The sequence below is a fragment of the Micromonas commoda genome, chromosome 12 (assembly GCF_000090985.2).
Source record: "Micromonas commoda chromosome 12, complete sequence".
Classification (NCBI taxonomy): domain Eukaryota; kingdom Viridiplantae; phylum Chlorophyta; class Mamiellophyceae; order Mamiellales; family Mamiellaceae; genus Micromonas; species Micromonas commoda.
This window is the reverse complement of record NC_013049.1, coordinates 986,055-1,011,037: the sequence shown is the minus strand read 5'-3', so window position 1 is coordinate 1,011,037 and position 24,983 is coordinate 986,055. Positions and strand designations below refer to the sequence as shown.

Genomic DNA, 24,983 nt, shown 5'->3' with positions numbered 1-24,983 from the left:
ACGGCAGGCAGTCACGAAAGACACAAAAAAAAAAATCAGTTTTTTCCCGAGTCGCAGACCGTCGCCGGCGTCAGTCATCGATCGCACAACCCGCGCGCCTTTCGGAAGAAATCCTCGGCGCGCGCGGACCCGAGGGAAAAACAACGAGGGCTGCGCGCTTTTCATTGCTTCGTCGCACGGCGGCGCGGGGTTCCTCGGACCGGCAATCATGGACTTGGGTCAGCTGTGGAGCAAGGTGCAGACGACGGCGAGCGAAATCGCCGCCGCGGCCGAGGAGACTGCCGCGAGGGCCTACACCGCGGTCGAGGAGACGGGCGAGGAGATCTCAAAGTCCGAGGCGTGGCTGGCGATGTCGTCTCAGTTCGCCAAGCTGCAGAGCGACGCCAGCTTCACGTTCGCGGAGCTCCGGGCCAGGACCGTCTCGGAAGCCGAGCGCGCCGAGCGGCTCATCCTGCTGAAGCGGGAGGAGGCCGAGCGGAGGGCGCGGGCGCGCGCCACCGCGAACATCGACCCCGAAGTCTACGGCGTCAACATCGACCACGAGTGCTTCGTCCGCGACCTCACCGAGCGCTCGTTCCTCGAGTATCCGGTCGAGGACGGGGACGACGAGTTGGACGAGACGTGGGAGATGGACGAGTGGGAGAGGGACCACTCGGAGGCGATCATGGCGGTCGTCCCCGAGCTCGCCACGCTTCGCTTCGCGCTCGTCCGCGATCCCGCGCATCACCTCCTCACCCCGGGCGCCGAGCCGATGTCCGAAGCGCGCTTCTGGAGGACGTACTTTCGCATGTGCGGGTGGAGGCTCGCGCTCGCCGAGGCGTCGTTCAAGGCGAGGGCGGCGGCGAGGGCGCGAGGGATCGAGGTGGCGGACGACGAGCCGTATCCGGTCGAGGTGGACAAAGCGGAGCTGGAGGCGTTTGGCTTTCGCGTCGACGACGAACTCCTGGACCAAGCCGCGGAGCTCATCGCGGAGGACTTGGACGAGATCCTGGGCGAGGAGGGCGAGCTGGAGCAGGCGAGGATCGAACGGGAACGGGCGAAGAAGGCGGAGTGGCTGAGGACGAGGAAGGAGTGGAAGCCCGACGGGTCGGAAGGGAGCCCGGGGGCGGGGTCTGGTAGCCGGGGAGGCTCGCCGAACAAAGGAAAGGAGGGTAATAAGAAGAGCGACGGCGACTCCGACCGCGCGGACTCCCCGGCGCCAACCGGCATCGGAAAGGAGGACGGGTCCGTGGCCGACAGCGAGGACTCGGGGGTTCTGGTGGAGGCCCCCGTCGAGCGGGAGAAGTAGAGGGAGCGCGCGGTTGCTAAAATGTTTTGTTCCAAAAACTCCGGCTATGTTTCAACCCAGCGTATTAAGTCCCCATCCGGTTTCGTCGCGTCGCGCGCGACGTTTACGTATCCCCTTGACCGTTTGTTTACCCCCTCGCCCTAATTTCCCGCGATCATTGCTTGGGGGGCATCTGGTACTGGTTGGGATCCTGCGACATCTGCGGCGGCCATTGCCCGCCCGCCATCGTCCCCGGCGGCGGCTGCATGTAATACATCCCCGGGTTGTACGGCACGGCCGGCACCGCCCCCGTGCCTCCCGCGCCCTGGCCGTCACCTCCCGGCGCACCCAACGCCACAGCCGCGGGGGGCGCCCTGGGAACATTCATGCCGTCCTCCTTGAAGTCATCCCTCGGGACAATGTCGACGAGGAAGTCGAAGATGTCCGTCTTGGTGATCGCCGCGGCGATGTCGTTGCGCTGCAGCGTTCGCCTCTTGTTCTCCTCGCTGTGGATCCACGATCGGAGCGTGAGTTCCAAGATGAACATCTCGCACGCCTTGGCGAACAGCACGGGCGCCTCGCTCGAGATCATCCGAACGTCCTCGTCGGACTTCATGATCTTCTTGATCCTCGCGAGGGGCAGCTGGTGGTTCTTAAAGTCGGACCCAGACTCAATCTCCTGCATCTGCTGCTGCCAGAACATGCGGAGCTGCTGCTGGTGGTGCTGGTTGACCTGGTGCGACTGCATGTGGTACGCCTGCAGCTGCGCCTGCTGCAGCTGAGCCGCGCGAGCCTGCTGCTGCCACTGCTGCTGCGCGTTGGGATCGCCGGGGTGGGGCGCGCCCTGGGGAAACTGACCGTAGGGCTGGCCGTAGATCATGGGCATCCCCGCGGGGGGACCGCCGTGTGCGCCGGGGGGACCGCCCTGGCCGCCCTGGCCGCCTCCTTGCTGCTGCATGATGTGCGACGCGGGCGAGAGCTTGGGATCGTTCGAGGGGGTCGAGCACGGGTCGAGCAACCTCGTGAACGAATTCACCTGAGCAGGGATGGGAGACGGGGTCGGGAACGTCGGTGGATGCGCGAGAGGCGGCGGGAGAGAGTTTCGCGGCGGGGTCAGGCCAAGTGGGAGGGTCGGGGGGGATCCGCGGGGTGAACGCGCGGCGAGAATCGTCAGGAAGAACCGTCCGCGGGTCCTCCAATTATCCCCTCCCCTGTTCGACTCATCCCTCGAGACGACGCGCGCTCCCTTTGGAGTCGGGGCGCGAAACGAGCCGATCGCGCGATTCCACGCGACTGGCCCCTCGGACGTCATCTCCGGCGTTCCCCGACGATCGGCGCGCTCACGCGCCTCGGCCCTCGGATCACGGGTGTTTTCCCGTTGAACCCATTCGATCCCCCCTCCACCCATCCTCACTTTCAACGAGTCGGGAAAAAGAAATAAATTTGCCGGCAATCGGAGAATCCGATGCGCGCGCCGGCCGACGATGCGAGAGAAAACTCACCGATGCGATGCAAGCGGTGGACGGCGACTCCTAACGTCGCTCCTCTTCGACCTCACTCGAGAGTTGCGCGCGGTCGTCGCGTGTGCGCTATGCGCGAAACCGGCCGAGGGGGCGAACGTTCAAACCGAACCGGGGGGCCCTACCGCTCACCGCCTCCATCTGCTTAGTCACGTTTCCCGTACGGCGCTGGTCTATAAACCCAAAAAGTGACGGTCGTTCGGCCCAATCGGGGGGCACATCAGGTTGTTGCGCGAATTAACATCGAAATTTCACCGATCCAAGCCCTCTCCTACGTCCAAAATTCATACTTTTCGTTCATCCCATTGGCTGTTGGGCCTGGATTCGCGCTCTCCACCAATCGCCTGCATTCACAGGTGCGAATGCGGCCCTCTCCTTAACTTGGGAACCTTATCACCTCCCTGCGTGTTCGAAGGTCGCCTAACCCTATCGCAGATCTGGAGCCCCCATTCCGTTGATCCTATCAGGGCGTGCCCCAGTGGCAGGCACTCCACTTGGATCGGCTGGGACCGTCAGACTCACAGCCCGTGCGAGGCGGTGCAGCTTTTTCGTCGGTGTTTTTGGCGATTCACTCGAGGCCGTTTCTGAAATCAGCGCCACTGCGTCCATGCGCGCGGATGTGGCCCGGGCGTACGCGGCGGCGTCTGGTTGGCGCCGCCGCCATCGTCATTCTGACGGTGTTACTTCGCGCGTGGTCCGTCGCTCGGGGCGGCCCCGGCGGAGCGCCCGCGGGACGCCGGCGCGCGCGAGGCGATGTCGCTGAAAACGCATTCACCGGCGTCTTCCGAGCCCCGACCGCGGGGACGGAACCGGGGGCGGCGGTGGGATACGGGGAGCGTCGACGGCTGGAGGAGGGCGTCGCCAGATCCGCGCGCGTCGCATCCGCCGCCTCGGTGTTCGCCAGGGAGGCCGGGGAGGAGAGCTGCGAGGGGGTCTGCGGCCTGTGTCGGGCGTCGTGCTGCTGCGATCGGGACTGCCGAGCCGTGGGCGACTGCTGCGGGGACTTCGAGGACGACGGGATGTGTGAGGCGCAGAAGGACGAGGGACAGACCCCGGGAGGTGGAGGGGGAGGGGGAGGGGGAGGGGGAGCGGGAGGTGGAGGGGGAGCGGGAGCAACGCGGCCGTCGGCGCCGCTGGGGGCGCCGGACTCGGCGCCACCCCCCGCGTCGCCGCAGTCGCCCAGACCCCCGCCGCAACCCCCGCCCCTACGTCCCCCTCCACCGCCTCCCCCGAGCCCAGGAGCTCCACCGCCTCAGCCCGGGAGTCCTCGACCCCCGCGTCCTCCTCCGTTCGCGCTCATCCTCCGACCGCCGCCGCCGCCGCCGCCGCCGTCGCCCGGTGAGTCACCGCCCGGTGAGTCACCGCCCCCGTCGCCCGGTGAGTCACCGCCGCCGCCGCCGCCGCCCCCCGACGCGAACGTCACCGCCCTCGCGGACCCGCGCGGCGTGTGGCACTCCGACGTGTCGCCGCCCGCGCCGTGGTACCCGACGCTTCCGCCCGCGCCCTTCCCGCCCGTCCCCGGGGTGCCCCCGTTCCCGCTGTTCCTCTACGCGAAGCTGCAGGCGGTGCCGCGGTGTTCGCCGTTTTGCGACACCCGCGCCCCGCCGCCGAGCTTGCCCAAGGGAGACAGGGCGTGGGCGCTGCGCGCGGCGGAGGCGGCGAGGACGCAGTGGGCGCAGATGGTGGACCTGGCGCAGATTCAGGTCGGGGGATCGCACGGCACGAGCGGGGAGATGTGGCAGTACGGGGCGGCCGAGGCGGTGACGGAGAGCGAAGCGGCGGCGTCGGCGGCGGCGGGGGCGGGTGCTTCAGAGGAGCTGAGGCGGTCGAGGCGGCTGCGGCGGAGGCGACGCGACGCGGTGAGAAAGTGAGCGGCGGTCGGGGTTGAGCGCGATGCGGAGTCGTTAATCTTAGCCGGTTTAATATCATATGGTCTCGCGCGCGTTCCGACTTTAGCGTCATTCAAACGCGTACGTCGGTTGTAAACGTCGGGCGGGTCGGTCAAACTCGCGCGCCGCTCGCTCACTCACGCGGGCGCCGGGCCGTCGCGCCCCCCGCCGCCCCTTCCGCTCCTTCCCCTCCTCCCGCCGCGCACCCCCCTGGCGCGTGACGACCCATCCGGCCCCATCCCGGTGACCTCATCGAGGGACGGGGCGTCCAAAGTCTCGGCGTTTCTCGGTAGCGGCGGCGGGGAACCCGGGGGCGGCGCCGGCGCCGGCACCAGCCTCGGCGGGGCGCCCGGGGGCGGACCCGGGGGGACCGGCGGCTGCGCGGGGGACGGCCCCGACGCGTACGGGTTCGGGGCGGGGACGCCGTGGGGGGGCACGGGCGGCGGCGGTCTCGAGACCCCGCCGCCGCCGCCGCCGCCCCCCGCGTCCAGCGCGCGAAGCGCCGCCGCCGCCGCCGCCGCCGCCGCCGCCGCCGAAGTCGCGTCTCCGCCCTGCCCGTACCCCATCCCCGCGCCCCCACCCCCACCGCCGTTCCCGCCCCCACCGCCCCCGCCCGTGGACCACATGCCCCCGCCGTATCCCATCCCGAGTCCCCCGCCCGGGTACCCCCCCGGTTGGTGGACGCCGTAGGGCGATTGCGCAATTGGGGTCCCAAAGCCGCCGTACGGTCCGTAGGGCATCGGCCCCGCGTGTCGCCCGTACATGTTCGCGGTGTGCTGATGCGCGGCGTACGCCACCGCCTGCGAGTGCGCCCACTCTGCCTGCGCCTGCGCCGCTTGGGCCTGCGCCGCTTGGGCCTGCGCCGCGTGAGCGACGTATCCTAGGTTGGCCGGGAGCGCCGCCGCCGCCGCCGTTGATGTATCAGCCGTCGCCGCCGCCGACCGCTGCTTGCCGAGCATGTCGGTGGATGCGGACCTCTGAATCTCCGCGATGGCGCCGCCGAATGCGACCCCGCCGAGCGCGCCGGAGTGGTACGCCGCGGTGCCCTCCGGGACGGCGGCGGCTGCGGCGGCGGCGGCGGCTGCTCGCGCCGCGCGCCGCTCCTCCGCTTCCCTGACTCGCCTGCCCCCGCGTTTCTTGCGCGCCGAGTCTCCCTGGCCGGACGTCGGACACACGTCGGACAAACCGTTCCCGCCGCCGCCCGCGACGTCGTCGGTACCGTCGGTGTCCCCGTCGGACGGCGCGCGGTCCGCGGACCCGCGCTCGTCCGCGTCGTCGCCGCCCCACCCCTTCCATCCCCCCTCGGTCGGGTTCGGTTCGTTCGTCGTCTGGGCGTCTTCTCGGGTCGCCTTCTCGGAGACGGACGATCGGTCCACGAGCGCGGACGCCCCGCCGAGCACCTTCAAACCGCTCGTCGCGGCCCACTCCGCGGGACCCGGGTGCGCGAGGGAGCCCCCTACCCCGGCGGCGCCGGCGCCACCGGGGCCGGCGCCCCCCCCGCGCTCCAGCCTGCGTCGCTCCTCCCTTTCCGCCTCTTGCTCCGCGGCGACTCTCTCCAGCTCAGCCTGGAACGCGTCCCGAGAGGACGTCACCTCGGCGGCGGCTCGCTCCTTCTCGGAGACCCGCGGCGGTTGGGGGGGCGAACCCGGGGGCTTGACGCCGCCGGGGAGGCCGCGACCCTGGGGTCCGCCGACCAGCCCGGGGGGCGAGTACGGTCCCCGCGGGGTCGCTCCGAACGACGCGCCATCCGCGGCGGAATCGATCATCGACCTCGGCGGCGGGAGGTGGATGTCGCGCTCGTCCTCCTCGCGCTCCTCGTCGCGACTCTCGCGGCTGTACCGACGCCTGTCGTCGGACCCGTGCGACGAGCGTCGATCGCGGCGGTCAAAGTCGCGGAAATCGCCGCCGCCGCGGAAGCCCCTCCGGTCGTCGCCGTACCCGCGGGGCGGTCCGTTCACGTGTCCGCCGCGATCGTTCACGTGTCCGCCGCGATCGTTCACGTGTCCACTGCGATCGTTCACGTGTCCGCCGCGATCGTCCCTGTACCCATCCACTCCTCCTCCTCCCCCTCCTCCTCCTCCCCCCCTCGGGGGCGGCGGGGGATAGTCGTAGTCGTCGTCGTCGTCGCTAAACGGGTTGGGCTCGTCGTAGTACGGCCGGTCCCGCGGTCCGCCAGAGCCGCGAGGGTGCGGGAACCTCCCGCCGCCGGGAGTGCGGCGGTCGTGGTGCCCGTAGCTCCCGCGCTCCCGGCCCCACCCGTCGCGGTTGCCGTCGGCTAAAGGCGCGCGGCGATCGCGGCGGCCGGATCGGTCCGGATCGGTTCGGCCGCCGCCGCCGCGCTCGTCCTCGTCCCAGCGCGAGTGGTGCCTGCTGTAGTCCCTGTCGTCGCCCGCGTACGACGACGCCGGGTCCCCCCTGTCGTCGCCCGGTCCCCCGAGTGTCGGGTAATCGCGCGAGTCCAGCCTTCGCTCGCCCCGGAGCCTGGACACGGTTTCGTCCCCGAGGAGGAGGTTCTGCGACGCGCCGATGGCGGGCACGTGCGCGGGCCCCGAGTCCGTCGCACCCACCCCGGGGGTGGCGTTGGTACCGTCGCCGTGTTCGCCCGGGGTTCGGGGCGCGTGCGCGCCCGACGCCCACGAGGCGCCGGCTCGATGGAGCGCTCGCCTCGCCTCGTCGGTGGTCTGCGCCGGTTGCGCGGTCCCTCCCTTGTCGTCGCCGGGTTTCTTGCCGGTCCAGCCCCCCGGGACGGCGTTCGGAACCAGCTGCGCGTTGGGATCGTTCCCAGAGTGCTCCTGCGGTGGTGGAAACGGTCGCGCGTGAGCGCGGGTCGTCCTCCGGGGGCGGACGCGTTCCGCCGTTTGTTACGGGAAAAAAAAAAGGGCACTCCGTTGGTTACGTGTTAGGGCATCCGGCCGGGGTCGCACCTTCTTCATGGAGGGGAGGTTCACGGGTTTTGGGACCGACAGCTTCATCGCGGTGGCCATCGTTCGGCCCTTGCTCTGTGGGACGGGACGGATCGACGGCGGTGAGATGGTCGCGAAGACGAAGGTAAAACCTATCGACGGGAAACGGGGAATTGCAATCGGGGAAGCGCCGGGCGCATGTGCCGAAGGATCGCGGGTCCCCGTGAGCGCCGCACCTTGTCTCTTCCGAGCATCGTCATGCCACCGCGGCCGCCTCTGCCATATCCGCGGCCGCCGCCGTCCCTGTCTCCGCGGCCGCCGCCGAACCGGCCGCCTCGGTCGCCGAACGGCATACCGGAAGAGGCCGGCGCGTCCGAGAAGTGCGTCAGCAGCGGAGCGATAGGAACCGAGTCACGTCGGGATCCAGACCCTGCTCCCGTGGTCAGGTGTCAGGTCAGATTCGGGGGGGCGCCTAGTGCCAACACCAGTGTTGGCACCCCCCTTCCGAGGGGGATGCATATTCGAGACGTCGCCCCGATGGGGGACGACGAGGGACGGGGCGGGGGTTGCGCGCACGGGGGCGACGGCGGCGCCGACGCGAGGGAGAACCCCGCGCCGTCGACGGGCGACGACGACCGCCGGCCCGGGATCTTGAAGACGTCCGGCGGGATCTACGGGGAAAAATTCAAGTTTCCGGACGAGCCCGTCAGGTCGCCCGGGGGTCGGATCATCAAGCGGCACCCGTGGAAGACGGCGTGGTCGACGGGGGCGTGGCGTAGGCCACCACCGTCCGCCCCGCGGGGCGCGACGCCCGCGTCGACCCCCGCGGACGACGAGCCCGCGGGTGCCACGATGGAGGACCGCGGAGGCGAGCGGGAGCCGGCCATCGCATCCCCGTCACCCTCCCGGTCGCCCTCGCCCGCGTCGCTCGTGGGGAGGCTCGCCGCGCGCAGGCGGCGACGCGCCGCGACGCCGTCAGACTCGGAGCCCGCCATGAGCTTCGAGTCCGAGTCCAACTCCGACCGCTCCGACGCGGAAAACGAGTCCGACCTGGAGCTGGCCAACGCGCCGGGCCTCGACTTTCTTCGTTCGGCGGGACCCGGTGACTCACCGTCACCGCCCGCGTCGCAGAGTCGACGGAAGCGAAGGCGGAGGATCTCGAGGATCGCGCACATGGAACCGATAGGGGACGAGGACAAATCGGCGCGGGAAGAGCCGCCCGGGGATGGGGATGAGAACAGAACCGATGGGGAGGAGAAGGCGGAGGACGCGAATGAACCCGAGGCGGAAGAGGCGGCGGCGGACGCGCGGGCTTCGCAGCTGTCGGTGGAGCCCCTCCCTCCGCCGCGGATGGCGACGGCCGACGACGACGAGGAGGAGGACGACGACGAACCCGTGCCGGACTCGGACGAGGACCCGCCCGACGACGACGATCCGGCGCCCCTCTCGTCGCCGGGACTGGGCACGGCGGCTTCACCCGTCGACCTCACGCAGAGGGCGGACGAGCACGACGACGACGACGACGTTCTCGAAACGCCGGCGGACCCACCGATTGACGACGCCGATTCCAACCTGTGGGCGTGCGCGGCGTGCACGTTCCTCAACCGGCCCGACCTGGAGACGTGCGAGATGTGCGAGCGGAGCCGGCCGGTGAGAGCGACGTCGCGGGTTGAGTCGCGGGTTGAGTCGCGGGATGAGCCGACCGGAAGGAGGACGGACGGTAAGTCGAGGAGACGGAGGTTGGTGGAGAGCGACGACGACGGGGACGACGACGCGGGTGCCGAGCCGGGTGCCGAGCCGGGTGCCGAGGCGGACGCCGAGGCGGACGCCGAGCCGACGTACGGCTGCAGTCGGTGCAGGTTCTCCAGGAACGGCTGCTACGACAGCTTCGACTGGAGCGGAAGAAACGGCGGCCGGGGCTGCCGACCCGACGCGTGGAGGGGTCCTTCGCAGTACCACGTCGACGGCGAGGTGGCGGCGACGTCCCCGGGGGGAATCGAACCCGCGACCTCTCCGACGGCGACGGGTGAGAGGGGACCGAAGCCGCCGGGGAGGGCGAGGACGCCGGCGAGCCGCCGCCGGGTGAACACGGATGGGGGCGGCGCCGTCGGAGGTAAGCGGGCGCGGGGCGGCCAGCAGATCACGCCGGGGTCGGGGTCCGCGGGACGCGCCGCGCGACGAGGCGCGTTGCCTCTCGTCGAAAGCGGCGGGGGCGGTGGGAGAGGCGCGTCGAGGCGGGTGCGGGAGGAGCCGCGAGGGAAGGAGAAGGACGAGGAGAAGGACGAGGAGGAGGACGAGGAGGAGGATGAGGACGGGGGCGAAATCGTCATCTCCGACTCCGAGGATATCTCCGAGGACTCCGAGGACGTCTCCGAGGAGGAGGACGAGGTGGAGACCGACTCCGACCCCGACGCCGACGACCCGTACGCGCGAGGGCTCCCGACCCCGGCCACCGCGCCCCGACCAAAGCGCAAACCAAAGTCTCCCAAGCGCCCACGGTACAACGACGTCGGCGAGCGAGTGGACTCGGGGGACGATCTCGAGGACGAGAGCGACTTCGAGGGGTACGACGACGACATGTTCGAGCGCGCGATGGGTGGCGGAGGCGGCGGCGGGGCGGGCCGGGGCGGCCGGGCAGGCGGCGGGGGCGATGGATCGTCCAGCGGCGGTAAGGGGCGGTGGTTCACCAAGAACGGCCGTCGGGTCTACAAGGTTGGCGGGAGGGAGTTCACGGGGGGTGCCGCGATGGCGAGGTACAGGAGGGACGGGGGTTCGACGGGCGCGACGGGGGGGACGCGGAGGCGGAAGACGACGCGGAAGAAGAAGGGGACCGCGCGCAGGAAGACGACGAGGAAGAAGACGACGAGGAAGGCCAAGGCGTGAGTGTCGGTGTGATTTTGTTTGGCGCTAATGACGTTGATTTGACTAGTGTGGTAGTGACTATATGCCCGTTCCCCGTTCCCCGTTCCCCGACCCGCGGCTCCCCGATGAACCGGACTCAGTCCTGGCGCTCCAGGGTGTTGTAGTTGAGGAGCTTCTCGATGAGGTCGACGTGGCACATGAGCATGCGACGGCAGCAGTACCTGTGCAGATCCAGCGCGTCCAGCGCGTCTCGCTCGGTGTAGTCCGCCTGAAGGAGGTCCAGGTAGGTGTCCCACTTGTTCCCGATCACCTGCGGGGATGGATCGAGCGATGACTTCGTCGTCAGCGGGTGGTTCGGAAACCAGTCGCGAGGGCCGCGCGCGCGTCTCGGGGCGAGGTGTCGGCAGCTAGGGCAAAAGGGCAAAAAGCGGGCCCCGATTGCGGGGCCAGGGGATTTTCTCTCCTTCGCGGGGGGCGGGAAGGTCGGGGCCGGGGTCTGGGGGTCGACGCGGGGGCGACGGTCGCGCACCTTGCCGCACGTGAAGCAGCGCACGGGGATGATCATGTTGACGACCGAGGCAGACGCGCCGCGTGCGACGTCGGTTCTGCGATCGAGGCTGTGACCAGCCGCCGCCCCCGGTTTTTTCAGTCTCCTTCAAACAGAATGCCGGGCGTCGTCACTTCCCGCGCCGTGACTCGGCATAATCAATCTCGGCAGCAACCACTCCGCTCCAGCGTCGTCCACCATGGACGAGCTGGGTGGAGGCTGGGAGCGCCGGAGCGATGGGACGTGGGTCAAACAGAGCCAACGGGCGCACCTGAGGCGCCGGATGCGCCGCGCGCTCGACGCCGCGAGGCTTCGTTTCCGCGCCGCGGGTCGAACCGGCGGCGGTGCGATTGGTAAAAAGGCGTCTCGGAGGGTGACGACGCACGACGCGCGCCTGCGTTCGGATTCCTCGGCGCTCCGCGACGCCTGCGTCGACGCGTGGCGAGGGTTCGGTCTCACCGATCCCTCCCACGAGCGGCTCCTGCGTCGGCGCGCCGAGCAGACGCTGGAGATCGCGCGGGTGAACGGCGACGGGACGACGGTGACGTACCTGACGTTCAAGCTCGCGATGCACCGCGTCGCCGCGCGGCACGTCGCGGGGCTGCGGCTCGCGCTCGCGGACGCGCGCGCCGCGCGGGGCGACGACCGCGGCGCCTTACGCGAGTACCGACGCGCGCTCACCGAGGAACGCGCGGGGTGGGCTCGAACCGGCAGGCTCGAGTGGGCGCCCGCGTCGTCGCTGCTCAACGCCGCTCGCCTCACTCGGGTTCGAGCCAGGGACCAGGCGGACCTCGACAACGCCGAGGGGCTCCTCCGTGCGGCGATCGGGTCGACGGAACCCGAACGCGTCGAGGACCTGGAGACACCCCGGCTCGGGGAGGATGTCGCTTCCGCGGCCGAGACGTCGCGAAGGGCCGCCCGGCACGATCTCTGCGTGCTCCTGTGCCAGAGCGATCATCGCGACGACGACGCGGTTGAAGAGTTGCGTTCGATGGGGTATCGGTACAGGCTCTCCGAGGAGGTGCTCCGCTACGACCTCGACTACGGCGCGAAGGTGCCGCGGAATAAAAAGGCAAAGGCGGCGATGGCGGCGCACGGGAAGTACGTGAGGGCGTTCGACGGCGCGATGCCGGCTTCCGCGCTGTCGCACCTGCGAAGCGTTTTCCGCGCGGAGAGCCAGTTTTGGTCGCAGCACGGGTACCACGAGCCCGGATGCGGTTTCTTCAGCTACGCGCACAGGCTGCCGCCGTGGAACGCGGAGGACGTCGGCAACACGCATCCGCTGAGGAGCACCATGGACGCCATCGTGCGTCGCGTGTGGCGCGTCGCCGCCGCCGCTTTTCCGCGCGCGCGGGAAGCGACTGCCGCCGAGTGGTGGGCGCACTGCCGGCCGCACGGTTCCGGTCACCAGCTGCACTTCGACAGCGACGACGAGGGGAAGGGACCCGAGGGGATTCGGCACCCGATATGCAGCGCCGTCGTCTTCGTCACCGGCGACGTCGGGGGTCCCACGCTGGTGACGGATCAGACGGCTGCGTCGAAGAAGCTGGCGCAGAGGGGGTGGCTCGTGGAGCCCGTCGCCGGTCGAGTAGCGGTGTTCGACGGGAGGTACCTGCACGGGGTAGTCCCCGGCCGCGGCCCAGCGCCGAGGCTACCGAGGAACCACGTGGGTCGTGCCGCGGGTTTTTCCCCGTGCAGCAGCGACAGAGACGCGCGGAGGATCACGCTGATGGTGGCGTTTTGGGACGAGATGAAGGCGCGGCCGGGGGGCGACGGGAGCGACCCGAGGGCGTCTTTTCCCAAGGGCAGCGCGCGCCCGTTCCCGGATCCGAAGCTCTACCTCGGGGATAGGTCCAGGCCGAAGGGGATCGACTGGCCCGAGCTGTTCCACGCGATGCACCTGACGTCCATGCCGGACGTCGTCGCGGAGGCTGCGACGGGGGATGGGGATGAAGGCGGCGGCACAGCTGGCGGCGGGGGCGCGAAGCCGGAACAGACGCGGTGGGTGGAGCGCTGCGCGACGCCCGTGGGGCGGGTGTGGCAGGACGTGGACGAGGCTGAGAACGACGCGTGCTTCCCGTCGTTGGCGCTGGAGAAGATCAGCTCGGTGCCGCCGTACGATCGATGCTTCATGTACTGAAAAAGCGAGTTTCCACTTTTTGAAGACTGTTGCCATGGGAAAAACTCGGCGTCCACAGTTGTGCGCGCTTCCCTTCCCGGAAAAGAGCGGAAATATCCGGTCGATCGAACAAAACCACCGTCTGCGACCCAGGAATTTTTTACCGTTTTGCTGAACGTTTTTTTTTGAATTGGGAACCCTGAACGATATCTGCCCAGCTGGCATCACGAGATTGGCTCTCGTCCACAACTTGAGGCCGTCCGTGAACCCGGACCAGAATTCAAACGCGATTTTTCTCACGAGTGATCCTCCGGATGAGACTAAAAACCCATACGTAGCCGCCTTTTCGCCGGTCCTCGCCTTCTTTTTCGCAAAAAGCTTCCGATCGCGCGCGCCCGACCCATTCTGTGACGCCAGCGTACCACGCTACGCGACGCCAATAAACGGTGCGTACCTTAGATCTGTCGTTCTCGTCGTCGCGCGCGCCTCAAACGCGCGCCGACCGACCCCCGTCTCCCCTTTCGCGCCCCGAAGGCCGTCCGAAGGCGCGAGAAAAAACGACGCTTCAAGCCCTTCTCACCAACCGTTCCCCATCCGTCTCGTCCAGGAACACTTAGAAACATGGCTTCCATGACCTCCTCCGCGGTCATGCCCGCGTCCCGCGTCGCCGGGTTCGCGCCCCGCCGCACCACCAACGCGCGCGTCGTCCGCCGTGGCGCCGTCGCCCAGGCTGCCCGTGGTGAGTACCCGCAAGAAAACCAGCGCGCCAGATGCCACTCGTTTTTACCGGCACGCGCTCGGGCCCGACGCGTCCCAGATCCGACCCACCGCGCGGTTCTTCGTCGCGGGTCGAGGGCTCATGAGGCCTCACGGCACACCACTACTCTATCTCGAGCCGCCCTGACCATTCCCGTCCCACCGACCCGCCGACGCAGACGGTCACGTGCACAAGGCTGCCGCCGCGCCCCCCGCGCCCATCGCGCCCAAGTCCGCCGAGGCCATCGCCGACAACCTCGCGGCTCAGACCGTGAAGACCGGCGTCATGCCCCTCACCTTCGACGTTCCGGCCATGTACCGCGCTACCGCCGAGTCCGTCCAGGAGCAGCTCATGGAGAACTGGAACGCCACCTACCGCCACTTCCACGACGAGAACCCCAAGCAGGCGTACTACATCTCCATGGAGTACCTCCAGGGCCGCGCGCTCACCAACGCGGTTGGTAACCTCGGCCTCACCGGCGAGTACTCCGACGCCCTCCGCACCCTCGGCTACACCCTCGAGGACACCGCGGGCGTCGAGCGCAACATGGGCCTCGGCAACGGCGGTCTCGGCCGCCTCGCCGCGTGCTTCCTTGACTCCATCGCGACGCTCGACCTCCCGGCGTGGGGCTACGGCCTCAGGTACAAGTACGGCCTCTTCAAGCAGGCCATCGAGGACGGGGTCCAGAAGGAGTACGCCGACGACTGGCTCGAGGTTGGCAACCCGTGGGAGATGAAGCGCGAGACCCAGTACCCGATCGGCTTCTACGGCGAGGTTGTCGACGGCAAGTGGGTCCCCGGCGCTAACATCCGCGCCGTCGCTTACGACTCCCCCATCCCCGGCTACAAGACCAAGAACTGCATCTCCCTCCGCCTCTGGGACGCCGAGGTGGCGCCCAAGGAGTTCGACCTCGCCTCCTTCAACGCGTGCGACTACGACAAGTCCATGCGCGAGACCAACCTCGCGAGCCAGCTGTGCGCGGTGCTCTACCCCGGCGACGCCACCCGCGAGGGCAAGGCTCTTCGCCTCTCGCAGCAGTACATGCTCTGCTCCGCGTCCGTGCAGGACATCCTCGCCAGGTTCAAGGAGCGCGGTAACACCGACTGGTCCAAGCTCCCGGAGAAGGTTGCCATCCAGATGAACGACACCCACCCCACCCTCGCCGCTCCCGAGCTCATGCGCATCCTCATGGACCAGGAGGGCATGGACTGGGACACCGCGTGGGCGCTCACCACCAAGACTGTCGCGTACACCAACCACACCGTCATGCCCGAGGCTCTCGAGAAGTGGCCCCTCGAGCTCATGACCGAGCTCCTCCCCAGGCACGTCGAGATCATCAAGCGCATCGACGAGGAGTTCATCGCTTCCGTCAAGGCGACCTACCCCAAGGCGACCCCCGAGGAGCTCGAGCGCAAGATCGGCGCCATGCGCATCCTCGAGAACTACATGACCCCCGCCGAGGAGCTCAAGGCGAAGGCCAAGGCTGCCGCCGCCAAGGCTGCCAAGCTCGAGGCCCTCGCCGCCAAGGCTGCCGCGGGCGAGGAGGTGGCTGTCGAGGACGACGAGGAGTGGAGCGCTCCCGCGCCCATGGTTCGCATGGCCAACCTCTGCTGCATCTCCGGCTTTGCCATCAACGGCGTCGCCGCGATCCACTCCGAGATTGTCCGCACCTTCACCTTCAAGGACTTCGGCGAGCTCTGGCCCGAGAAGTTCCAGAACAAGACCAACGGCGTCACCCCTCGCCGCTGGCTCGCGTTCTGCAACCCCCAGCTCTCCTCCGTCATCACCGAGGCGATTGGCACCGACGAGTGGGTCACCGACACCGCGCTCCTCGAGAAGCTCGGCCCCCTCGCTAAGGACCCCGAGCTCCAGAAGAAGTGGCGCGCCGCCAAGCAGGAGCGCAAGGCTCTGTGCGCTAAGATGGTCGAGGAGACCACCGGCGTGAAGGTGTCCACCGACGCCATGTTCGACATCCAGATCAAGCGCATCCACGAGTACAAGCGCCAGCTCCTCAACATCATGGGCATCATTCACAGGTACAACGAGATGAAGGCCATGTCCCCGGAGGAGCGCGCCAACGTCACCCCCCGCGTCTGCATCTTCGGCGGTAAGGCGTACGCCACCTACCTCCAGGCCAAGCGCATCGTCCGCCTCGTCACCGCCGTCGGTGAGGTTGTCAACAACGACCCCGAGATTGGCGACCTCCTCAAGGTTGTCTTTGTCCCCGACTACAACGTCTCCCTCGCCGAGACCCTCATCCCCGCCTCCGAGCTCTCCCAGCACATCTCCACCGCCGGTACCGAGGCTTCCGGAACCTCCAACATGAAGTTCCAGATGAACGGCTGCCTCATCATCGGCACCCTCGACGGCGCCAACGTCGAGATTCGCGAGTGCGTCGGCGAGGACAACTTTTTCCTCTTCGGCATCGAGGAGCCCGAGGTTGAACCCGCTCGCGCCGAGCGCGCCGCGGGCAAGTTCGAGCCCGATCCCCGCTTCACCGCCGTCATGGACACCATCAAGTCCGGCGTCTTCGGTAAGCCCGGAGAGTTCGACGAGCTCCTCTGGTCGCTCGAGGGCAACGAGGGTTTCGGCCGCGGCGACTACTTCCTCGTCGCCAAGGATTTCCCCTCGTACATCGAGTGCCAGGACAAGGTGAGCGCGGCGTACAAGGATCAGGACGCGTGGACCGAGTCCTCCATCATCTCCACCGCCTTCTCCGGCAAGTTCAACTCGGACCGCACCATCGACCAGTACGCGACCGAGATCTGGGACATCAAGCCCCTCCCCGTGCCCTAAGCGGCGCGCGGGCATTCGGGTAGGCGATCGGCAAACTTAGGACAAAATTCTTCTAGAGTTGTGGGCGCGGTTGACGCCGTTTGAGCTCGGACGATGCTCGTGGCTCCCGCAGGCAACTTGTGCATATTTTTTTAACGCAGCGTTATTTTCAAGCTATCTGGCTATCGACACGTCTCGATTTTCGAAAGAATAATGACATCACACAACCGGTTCGCTGTCGAGGGGACGCCGCCGATGCTTCCCCTGGAAAGCCTCCTCTGGAAAGACCCACCCCTTCTCAGATCTGCACCGTCTACACGGTGATGGCGTCGCGGACTGCGTCGTACGCCGCCACCATCTTGGCGGAGACCGCCGGGAGCGAATCTCCCAGCTTCACGAGGGAGTCCCTGAGCGGGGTGCACGACGACATCTCCTTGAGCATGCCCTTGCAACCTCCACCGAACATCCCGGGCTGCTTCTTGCACTCGAGCGTCTCCCCGCACCACCCGCATCCGTTCGTCGCGACGCAGGTCTTGCACGAGTCCGCGACCCCGCAGGGATCCGGCGCCGCGCCCGCCTTTGCTGGGCTGCAGACGAACAGGAGCGCGAAAAAGAGGAGGGCGATGAAGCGGGCCATGGCTTGCGTCGTTTGGTCTGGCGGCGTCGTTTGGAGGAAGGAACGGTCAGTACCTTCGAACGTAACTGAAAAACGACATGCCAATTTTTTAGGTTACGCGCACAGGCATCACAGTCAGCCCAAAAACGAAACAAACTGAAGAGAGCCGGTTCACGGTTCAGTGAAAATCATCACCCCTTGGCAGCTCGGTGGCCCAACTCCAACTCACTTGGCAGAGAGCAAGGAAAGCGTAGCGGCGTTTCCCTTGCGAGCGGCCATGGCGGACCAGGAGGCCCACGAGGCGGCTCTGGAGGAGAAGGGTGAGTGCACGCACCTTCCACGCGATGTCTCCGCGCGATCCGCGGTGTTCGGACTAACCGATCGACGTCGCCGCGCCTCCCACCGCGCGTTTTCCGGCCACTAACCCTATTTTCGCCAATCCGCGAAGCCACGACGACGACGACAGCGCCTGACCGTCCTTCCTCCCCGTTCTCCGTCGCAGCTCGCAAGTGGCAGCAGCTGAACGCGAAGCGCTATGGAATCTCGCGCAAGTTCGGCTACGTGGAGCCGGAGAAGCAGGAGATGCCTCCGGAGGTGAGCGCCCTCACACCGCCGCTTCCCGCGAACGCCCCCGCCGCGCATTCATCGCGCCCCTTTTCCCGCCGCGCCGCGCGCATCGTCCGAGATCCACCCCCCGGACCCCTCCGCTGACCCCGATCCCCCGCCCCGCGCGCCCCCGACAACCCAATAACAGCACGTGCGCAAGATCATCAAGGACCACGGCGACATGTCCTCGCGCAAGTTCCGCCACGACAAGCGGGTGTACCTCGGAGCTCTCAAATTCGTCCCTCACGCGGTGTTCAAGCTACTGGAGAACATGCCGATGCCGTGGGAGCAGGTTCGCCACTGCAAGGTGATCTACCACGTCACCGGCGCGATCACCTTCATCAACGAGACTCCGAAGGTGATCGAGCCCGTGTACGTGGCGCAGTGGGCGACGATGTGGATCATGATGCGCCGAGAGAAGCGCGATCGTCGGCACTTCAAGCGCATGCGGTTTCCCCCATTCGACGACGAGGAGCCGCCCTTGGACTACGCCGATAACCTCCTGGACGTGGATCCGCTGGAGGCGATCGAGCTCGAGCTGGACGAGGACGAGGACAGCGCGGTGTACGAATGGTTCTACGATCACATGCCGCTCAAACACACAAAGTTCATCAACGGAGACTCGTACCGCAAGTGGCAGGTACCCTTGCCCATCATGGCGACGCTGTACCGGCTCGCCGGTCAGCTGCTGTCGGACCTCACGGACAAGAACTACTTCTACCTCTTCGAGCAGAAGTCGTTCTTCACCGCCAAGGCGCTGAACATGTGCATCCCCGGCGGGCCAAAGTTTGAACCCCTCTACCGCGACATGGACAAGGCTGACGAGGACTGGAACGAGTTCAACGACATCAACAAGCTGATCATCCGATCCGCGCTGCGCACCGAGTACAAGGTGGCTTTCCCGTACCTGTACAACAACCGCCCGAGGAAGGTGGCGGTGCCGCCGTACCACACTCCGATGGTGATGTACATCAAGACGGAGGATCCGGATTTGCCGGCGTACTACTACGACCCGCTCATTCACCCCATCGCCTCTTACAGGAGCGAAGGGAGCGCGGCGGCGAGGTACGCGGATCGCGTGGAGGAGGACGAGGAGGACGATTTCGAGTTACCGGAGGAGGCGGAGGGGCCGCTGCTCGCGAACGCGCCGTTGTACACGGACAACACCATGAACGGCATCGCCCTCTGTTTCGCGCCCAGGCCGTTTCACATGAAGTCGGGGCGAATGCGGAGGACGATCGACGTGCCGCTGGTGAACGGGTGGTTCCACGAGCACTGCCCGAGCGGATACCCGGTGAAGGTGCGGGTGTCCTACCAGAAGTTGCTCAAGTGCTACGTGCTGAACCAGCTGCACAAGAAGCCCCCCAAGGGCTTGAAGCGAAAGAACCTGTTCAAGGCGCTCAAGAAGACAAAGTTCTTCCAGTGCACGGAGCTCGACTGGGTGGAGGCGGGGCTGCAGGTGTGCAGGCAGGGATACAACATGCTCAACCTTCTGATCCACCGCAAGAACCTCAACTACCTCCACCTGGACTACAACTTCAACCTGAAGCCGGTGAAGACGCTGACGACCAAGGAGAGGAAAAAGTCGCGGTTCGGCAACGCGTTTCACCTGTGCAGAGAGATCCTGCGTCTGACCAAGCTGGTGGTGGACGCGCACGTGCAGTTCCGACTGGGCAACGTGGACGCGTTCCAGCTCGCGGACGGCCTTCAGTACATCTTCTCGCACGTCGGTCAGCTCACCGGCATGTACCGATACAAGTACAGACTCATGCGGCAGATTCGCATGTGCAAGGACCTCAAGCACCTCATCTACTACAGGTTCAACACCGGTCCCGTCGGCAAGGGCCCGGGCGTGGGCTTCTGGGCGCCCATGTGGCGGGTGTGGCTCTTCTTCCTCCGCGGCATCGTCCCCTTGCTCGAGCGTTGGCTGGGTAACCTCCTCGCGAGGCAGTTTGAGGGCCGCCACTCGAAGGGCGTGGCAAAGACGGTGACGAAGCAGAGGATCGAGTCGCACTTCGACCTCGAGCTCCGCGCGGCGGTGATGCACGACATCCTGGACATGATGCCCGAGGGCATCAAGGCGAACAAGGCGAAGACCATCCTGCAGCATCTTTCCGAGGCGTGGCGGTGCTGGAAGGCTAACATACCGTGGAAGGTCCCGGGGCTGCCCGCGCCCATCGAGAACATGATCCTCCGTTACGTCAAGTCCAAGGCTGACTGGTGGACCAACGTGGCGCACTACAACCGCGAGCGCATTCGCCGCGGCGCCACCGTGGACAAGACGGTGTGCCGCAAGAACCTGGGGCGGCTCACGCGACTGTGGCTCAAGGCTGAGCAGGAGAGGCAGCACAACTACCTGAAGGATGGCCCCTACGTCACACCCGAGGAGGCTGTGGCCATCTACACAACCACCGTGCACTGGCTCGAGTCGCGCAAGTTCTCTCCGATTCCCTTCCCCCCGCTGTCCTACAAGCACGACAGGAAGCTTCTCATCTTGGCGCTGGAGCGGCTCAAGGAGAACTACTCCGTCTCTGCGCGTCTCAACCAGTCGCAGCGCGAGGAGCTCGGTCTGATTGAGCAGGCTTTCGATAACCCGCACGAGGCGCTGTCGCGGATCAAGCGACACCTTCTCACGCAGAGGGCGTTCAAGGAGGTTGGCATCGAGTTCATGGACCTCTACTCGCACCTCATACCCGTGTACGAGGTTGAACCGCTGGAGAAGATCACGGATTCCTACCTTGACCAGTACATATGGTACGAGTCCGACAAGAGGCATCTGTTCCCCAACTGGATCAAGCCCGCGGACACTGAGCCGCCGCCGCTGCTGGTGTACAAGTGGTGCCAGGGTATCAACAACCTCACCGACGTGTGGGACACCAACGACGGCGAGTGCGTCGTCATGCTCCAGACCAAATTTGAGAAGATGTTCGAGAAGATTGACCTCACCATGCTCAACCGCCTGCTCCGCCTCATCGTCGACCACAACATCGCGGATTACGTCACGGCGAAGAACAACGTGGTCATCTCGTACAAGGACATGTCCCACACCAACTCCTACGGCCTCATCCGCGGCTTGCAGTTCGCGTCGTTTGTGTCCCAGTACTACGGACTCGTGCTGGATCTGCTGGTTCTCGGTCTGACCCGCGCGAGCGAGATTGCCGGTCCCCCGCAGATGCCCAACGAGTTCATCTCCTACCGCGACGTCCGCACGGAGACCCGGCACCCCATCCGCCTCTACAGCAGGTACATCGACAAGATCCACATGCTCTTCAGGTTCACGGCGGAGGAGGCGAAGGACCTCATCCAGCGGTACCTCACCGAGCACCCCGATCCCAACAACGAGAACATGGTCGGTTACAACAACAAGAAGTGCTGGCCGAGGGACGCGCGCATGCGACTGATGAAGCACGACGTCAACCTCGGCCGCGCGGTTTTCTGGGACATAAAGAACCGCCTGCCCCGGTCCATCACCACGCTCGAGTGGGACAACGGATTCGTGTCCGTGTATTCGCGGGATAACCCGAACCTGCTGTTCAACATGTGCGGTTTCGAGGTTCGCATCATGCCCAAGGCTAGGATGGCGACCGAGTACTTTGCGCAAAAGGACGGGGTCTGGAACCTGCAGAACGAGCAGACCAAGGAGAGAACCGCTCAGGCGTTTTTGAGGGTTGATGACGAGGCGCTGAAGCAGTTTGAGAACAGGGTGCGGCAGGTGCTGATGTCGTCGGGCGCGACGACATTCACCAAGATTGTGAACAAGTGGAACACGGCGCTCATCGGGCTGATGACCTACTACAGGGAGGCGACAGTGCACACGCAAGAGCTGCTTGACCTGCTGGTCAAGTGCGAGAACAAAATTCAGACCCGCATCAAGATTGGCCTCAACTCCAAGATGCCCAGCCGATTTCCCCCAGTCGTCTTCTACACACCCAAGGAAATTGGCGGCCTCGGCATGCTCTCGATGGGCCATATCCTCATCCCCCAGTCGGATCTCAAGTACAGCGTCCAGACGGACACCGGCGTCACCCACTTCCGGTCGGGCATGTCCCACGAGGAGGACCAGCTCATCCCCAACCTCTACCGTTACATCCAACCCTGGGAGGCTGAGTTCAACGACTCACAGCGGGTGTGGGCAGAATATGCCCTCAAGAGGCAGGAGGCTCAGGCGCAGAACCGGCGGTTGACCCTGGAGGACCTGGAGGACTCCTGGGACCGCGGCATCCCACGCATCAACACTCTGTTCCAGAAGGATCGGCACACGCTCGCGTACGATAAGGGCTGGCGCGTCAGGACGCATTTCAAGGAGCACTGCCTGCTCCGGCTCAATCCGTTCTGGTGGACGCACCAGCGGCACGATGGAAAGCTGTGGAACCTCAACAACTACCGCACCGACGTGATCCAGGCGCTCGGCGGCGTGGAGGGTATCCTGGAGCACACGCTGTTCAAGGGGACGTACTTCCCCACGTGGGAGGGTCTCTTCTGGGAGAAGGCTTCGGGCTTTGAGGAATCGATGAAGTACAAGAAACTGACCAACGCGCAGAGGTCCGGTCTGAACCAGATCCCCAACCGTCGGTTCACCCTCTGGTGGTCGCCCACGATCAACCGCGCCAACGTCTACGTTGGCTTCCAGGTGCAGCTCGACCTCACCGGCATCTTCATGCACGGCAAGATTCCCACGCTGAAGATCTCGCTGATCCAGATCTTCCGCGCACATCTCTGGCAGAAGATCCACGAATCGATCACCATGGATCTTTGCCAGGTTTTCGACCAGGAGCTCGACGCGCTGGAGATTGAGACGGTTCAGAAGGAGACGATCCACCCGAGGAAATCTTACAAGATGAACTCATCCTGCGCCGACATCCTCCTGTTTGCCGCGTACAAGTGGCCGATATCCAAGCCCTCGCTGATGGGCGACGCCAAGGACGCCTTCGACCAGAAGTCTTCCAACAAGTTCTGGATCGACGTCCAGCTGCGATGGGGAGATTTCGACTCGCACGACATCGAGCGGTACACCCGAGCCAAGTTCCTCGACTACACCACGGACAACATGTCGATTTACCCATCCCCGACCGGCGTGATGATCGGCATCGACTTGGCTTATAACTTACACGCGGCGTACGGTAACTGGTTCCCCGGGTGCAAGCCCCTGATCCAACAGGCGATGGCCAAGATCATGAAGGCGAATCCCGCGCTCTACGTCCTCCGCGAGCGCGTTCGTAAGGGTCTGCAGCTGTACTCCTCGGAGCCCACGGAGCCGTACCTCAACTCGCAAAATTACGGCGAGCTGTTCAGCAACCAGACAATCTGGTTCGTCGACGACACCAACGTGTATCGCGTGACGATCCACAAGACGTTCGAGGGTAACCTGACGACCAAGCCCATCAACGGCGCCATCTTCATCTTCAACCCGCGCACCGGCCAGCTCTTCCTGAAGGTTATCCACACGAGCGTGTGGGCCGGACAGAAGCGCCTCGGGCAGCTCGCCAAGTGGAAGACGGCGGAGGAGGTCGCCGCGCTGGTGCGTTCGCTGCCCGTCGAGGAGCAGCCCAAGCAGATCATCGTCACCCGCAAGGGCATGTTGGATCCGCTCGAGGTTCACCTGTTGGACTTCCCCAACATTGTCATCAAGGGTTCCGAACTTCAGATGCCGTTCCAGGCGTGCATGAAGATTGAAAAGTTTGGAGATTTGATCCTCAAGGCGACGGAGCCGCAGATGGTCCTGTTCAACATCTACGACGACTGGCTCAAGACCATCAGCTCGTACACCGCCTTCTCCAGGCTCATTCTCATCCTCCGGGCGCTCCACGTCAACAACGACAAGGCTAAGATGCTTCTGAAACCCGACAGGACGATTATAACCCAACCGCACCACGTCTGGCCGGATCTCAGCGACGAGCAGTGGATCAAGGTCGAGATCGCCCTCAAGGACCTCATCCTCGGGGATTACGCGAAGAAGAATAACGTGAACGTCTCCGCCCTCACGCAATCGGAGATCAGGGACATCATCCTCGGCGCCGAGATCACCCCTCCGTCGCTGCAGCGGCAGCAGATTGCGGAGATTGAGAAGCAAGGCGCCGACGGTGCGGCGCTCACCGCGGTGACGACCAAGACGACCAACGTGCACGGCGACGAGCTCATCGTCACCACGACGTCGCCGTACGAGCAGGCCACCTTCGGCAGCAAGACGGACTGGCGCGTGCGGGCCATCAGCGCGTCCAACCTGCACCTGCGCGTGAACCACATCTACGTCAACTCGGACGACATCAAGGAGACTGGGTACACGTACATCCTGCCCAAGAACGTCCTGAAGAAGTTCATCACCATAGCGGACCTTCGGACGCATATCGCCGGGTACATGTACGGCGTGTCGCCGCCCGATAACCCCCAGGTGAAGGAGATTCGGTGCATCGTCATGCCGCCGCAGTGGGGCAACCACTCGCAGGTGAACCTTCCCGCCGCGCTTCCCGAGCACGACTACCTGGAAGACCTGGAGCCCCTCGGCTGGCTCCACACCCAGCCCAACGAGACCCCGCAGCTCCCGCCGCAGGACGTCTGCGCGCACGCCAAGATTTTGGAGTCGAACAAGGCGTGGGACGGCGAAAAGTGCATCGTCCTCACGTGCTCGTTCACACCGGGTTCGTGCTCGCTGACGGCGTACAAACTCACGCCCACCGGATACGAGTGGGGCCGCGCCAACAAGGACACCAACTCGGCCAACCCGCAGGGATACTCCCCGGGCCATTACGAGAAGGTCCAGATGCTGCTGTCGGACAGATTCCTGGGATATTACATGGTTCCCGACGGCGGGTCGTGGAACTATAACTTCCAGGGCGTCAAGCACTCGCCGGGGATGAAGTACGCGTTGAAGTTGGCAAACCCGAAGGAGTTTTACCACGAGGCGCACAGGCCGACGCACTTTTTGGAGTTTTCTGGGATGGAAGCCGGCGCTGAGGGTGCCGACGCCAAGGCTATAGAGGGGGGGGAGACCGCGGAGGGTGTCGACCGCGAAGACCTCTTCGTGTGAGATTAAATTTTGGTCGAGGTGAACCCGCGGGGCGGGCGAACCGGGCCTCACTTTTAGACGTAAGTAACGAGTGTTTTCAATAGAGCTAGAGCAAGCGA

The 24,983-nt window shown here is 65.9% G+C and overlaps 10 protein-coding genes across 10 annotated transcripts; 6 read left to right on the top strand and 4 right to left on the bottom strand.

Moving 5' to 3' along the window:
* Nucleotides 1-200: 200 nt before the first annotated feature.
* Nucleotides 201-1,341, top strand: MICPUN_62864 (predicted protein). Its single transcript, XM_002509356.1, has one exon. The coding sequence runs from the start codon at nucleotides 209-211 to the stop codon at nucleotides 1,286-1,288; it is 1,080 nt and encodes a 359-aa protein (XP_002509402.1). The 5' UTR covers nucleotides 201-208; the 3' UTR covers nucleotides 1,289-1,341.
* On the bottom strand, nucleotides 1,302-2,928 carry MICPUN_62865 (predicted protein; the record flags this gene model as incomplete). Its single annotated transcript, XM_002509101.1, has 3 exons — nucleotides 1,302-2,303; nucleotides 2,770-2,799; nucleotides 2,887-2,928. 3 exons carry the CDS (start codon nucleotides 2,926-2,928, stop codon nucleotides 1,443-1,445), a joined length of 933 nt encoding a protein of 310 aa, XP_002509147.1. The 3' UTR covers nucleotides 1,302-1,442.
* A 476-nt stretch (nucleotides 2,929-3,404) lies between these two features.
* On the top strand, nucleotides 3,405-4,658 carry MICPUN_62866 (predicted protein; the record flags this gene model as incomplete). Its single annotated transcript, XM_002509355.1, has 1 exon — nucleotides 3,405-4,658. The coding sequence occupies one exon, from the start codon at nucleotides 3,405-3,407 to the stop codon at nucleotides 4,656-4,658; it is 1,254 nt and encodes a 417-aa protein (XP_002509401.1).
* A 155-nt stretch (nucleotides 4,659-4,813) lies between these two features.
* Nucleotides 4,814-7,932, bottom strand: MICPUN_62867 (predicted protein; the record flags this gene model as incomplete). The annotated part of the gene is made up of 3 exons (XM_002509100.1): nucleotides 4,814-7,468; nucleotides 7,601-7,675; nucleotides 7,816-7,932. The coding sequence occupies 3 exons, from the start codon at nucleotides 7,930-7,932 to the stop codon at nucleotides 4,814-4,816; spliced, it is 2,847 nt and encodes a 948-aa protein (XP_002509146.1).
* A 184-nt stretch (nucleotides 7,933-8,116) lies between these two features.
* MICPUN_62868 (predicted protein) lies at nucleotides 8,117-10,462 on the top strand (the record flags this gene model as incomplete). Its single annotated transcript, XM_002509354.1, has 1 exon — nucleotides 8,117-10,462. The coding sequence occupies one exon, from the start codon at nucleotides 8,117-8,119 to the stop codon at nucleotides 10,460-10,462; it is 2,346 nt and encodes a 781-aa protein (XP_002509400.1).
* A 115-nt stretch (nucleotides 10,463-10,577) lies between these two features.
* MICPUN_87118 (predicted protein) lies at nucleotides 10,578-11,006 on the bottom strand (the record flags this gene model as incomplete). The annotated part of the gene is made up of 2 exons (XM_002509099.1): nucleotides 10,578-10,751; nucleotides 10,971-11,006. 2 exons carry the CDS (start codon nucleotides 11,004-11,006, stop codon nucleotides 10,578-10,580), a joined length of 210 nt encoding a protein of 69 aa, XP_002509145.1.
* Nucleotides 11,007-11,187: 181 nt separating this feature from the next.
* On the top strand, nucleotides 11,188-13,128 carry MICPUN_62870 (DNA glycosylase; the record flags this gene model as incomplete). The annotated part of the gene is made up of 1 exon (XM_002509353.1): nucleotides 11,188-13,128. The coding sequence occupies one exon, from the start codon at nucleotides 11,188-11,190 to the stop codon at nucleotides 13,126-13,128; it is 1,941 nt and encodes a 646-aa protein (XP_002509399.1).
* A 1,156-nt stretch (nucleotides 13,129-14,284) lies between these two features.
* On the top strand, nucleotides 14,285-16,815 carry PHO2 (glycosyltransferase family 35 protein; the record flags this gene model as incomplete). Its single annotated transcript, XM_002509352.1, has 1 exon — nucleotides 14,285-16,815. The coding sequence occupies one exon, from the start codon at nucleotides 14,285-14,287 to the stop codon at nucleotides 16,658-16,660; it is 2,376 nt and encodes a 791-aa protein (XP_002509398.1). The 3' UTR covers nucleotides 16,661-16,815.
* A 137-nt stretch (nucleotides 16,816-16,952) lies between these two features.
* Nucleotides 16,953-17,276, bottom strand: MICPUN_103315 (predicted protein; the record flags this gene model as incomplete). Its single annotated transcript, XM_002509098.1, has 1 exon — nucleotides 16,953-17,276. One exon carries the CDS (start codon nucleotides 17,274-17,276, stop codon nucleotides 16,953-16,955), a length of 324 nt encoding a protein of 107 aa, XP_002509144.1.
* Nucleotides 17,277-17,532: 256 nt separating this feature from the next.
* On the top strand, nucleotides 17,533-24,982 carry MICPUN_107163 (predicted protein; the record flags this gene model as incomplete). Its single annotated transcript, XM_002509351.1, has 3 exons — nucleotides 17,533-17,575; nucleotides 17,758-17,849; nucleotides 18,010-24,982. The coding sequence occupies 3 exons, from the start codon at nucleotides 17,533-17,535 to the stop codon at nucleotides 24,883-24,885; spliced, it is 7,011 nt and encodes a 2,336-aa protein (XP_002509397.1). The 3' UTR covers nucleotides 24,886-24,982.
* Between the last annotated feature and the right edge of the window lies 1 nt (nucleotide 24,983).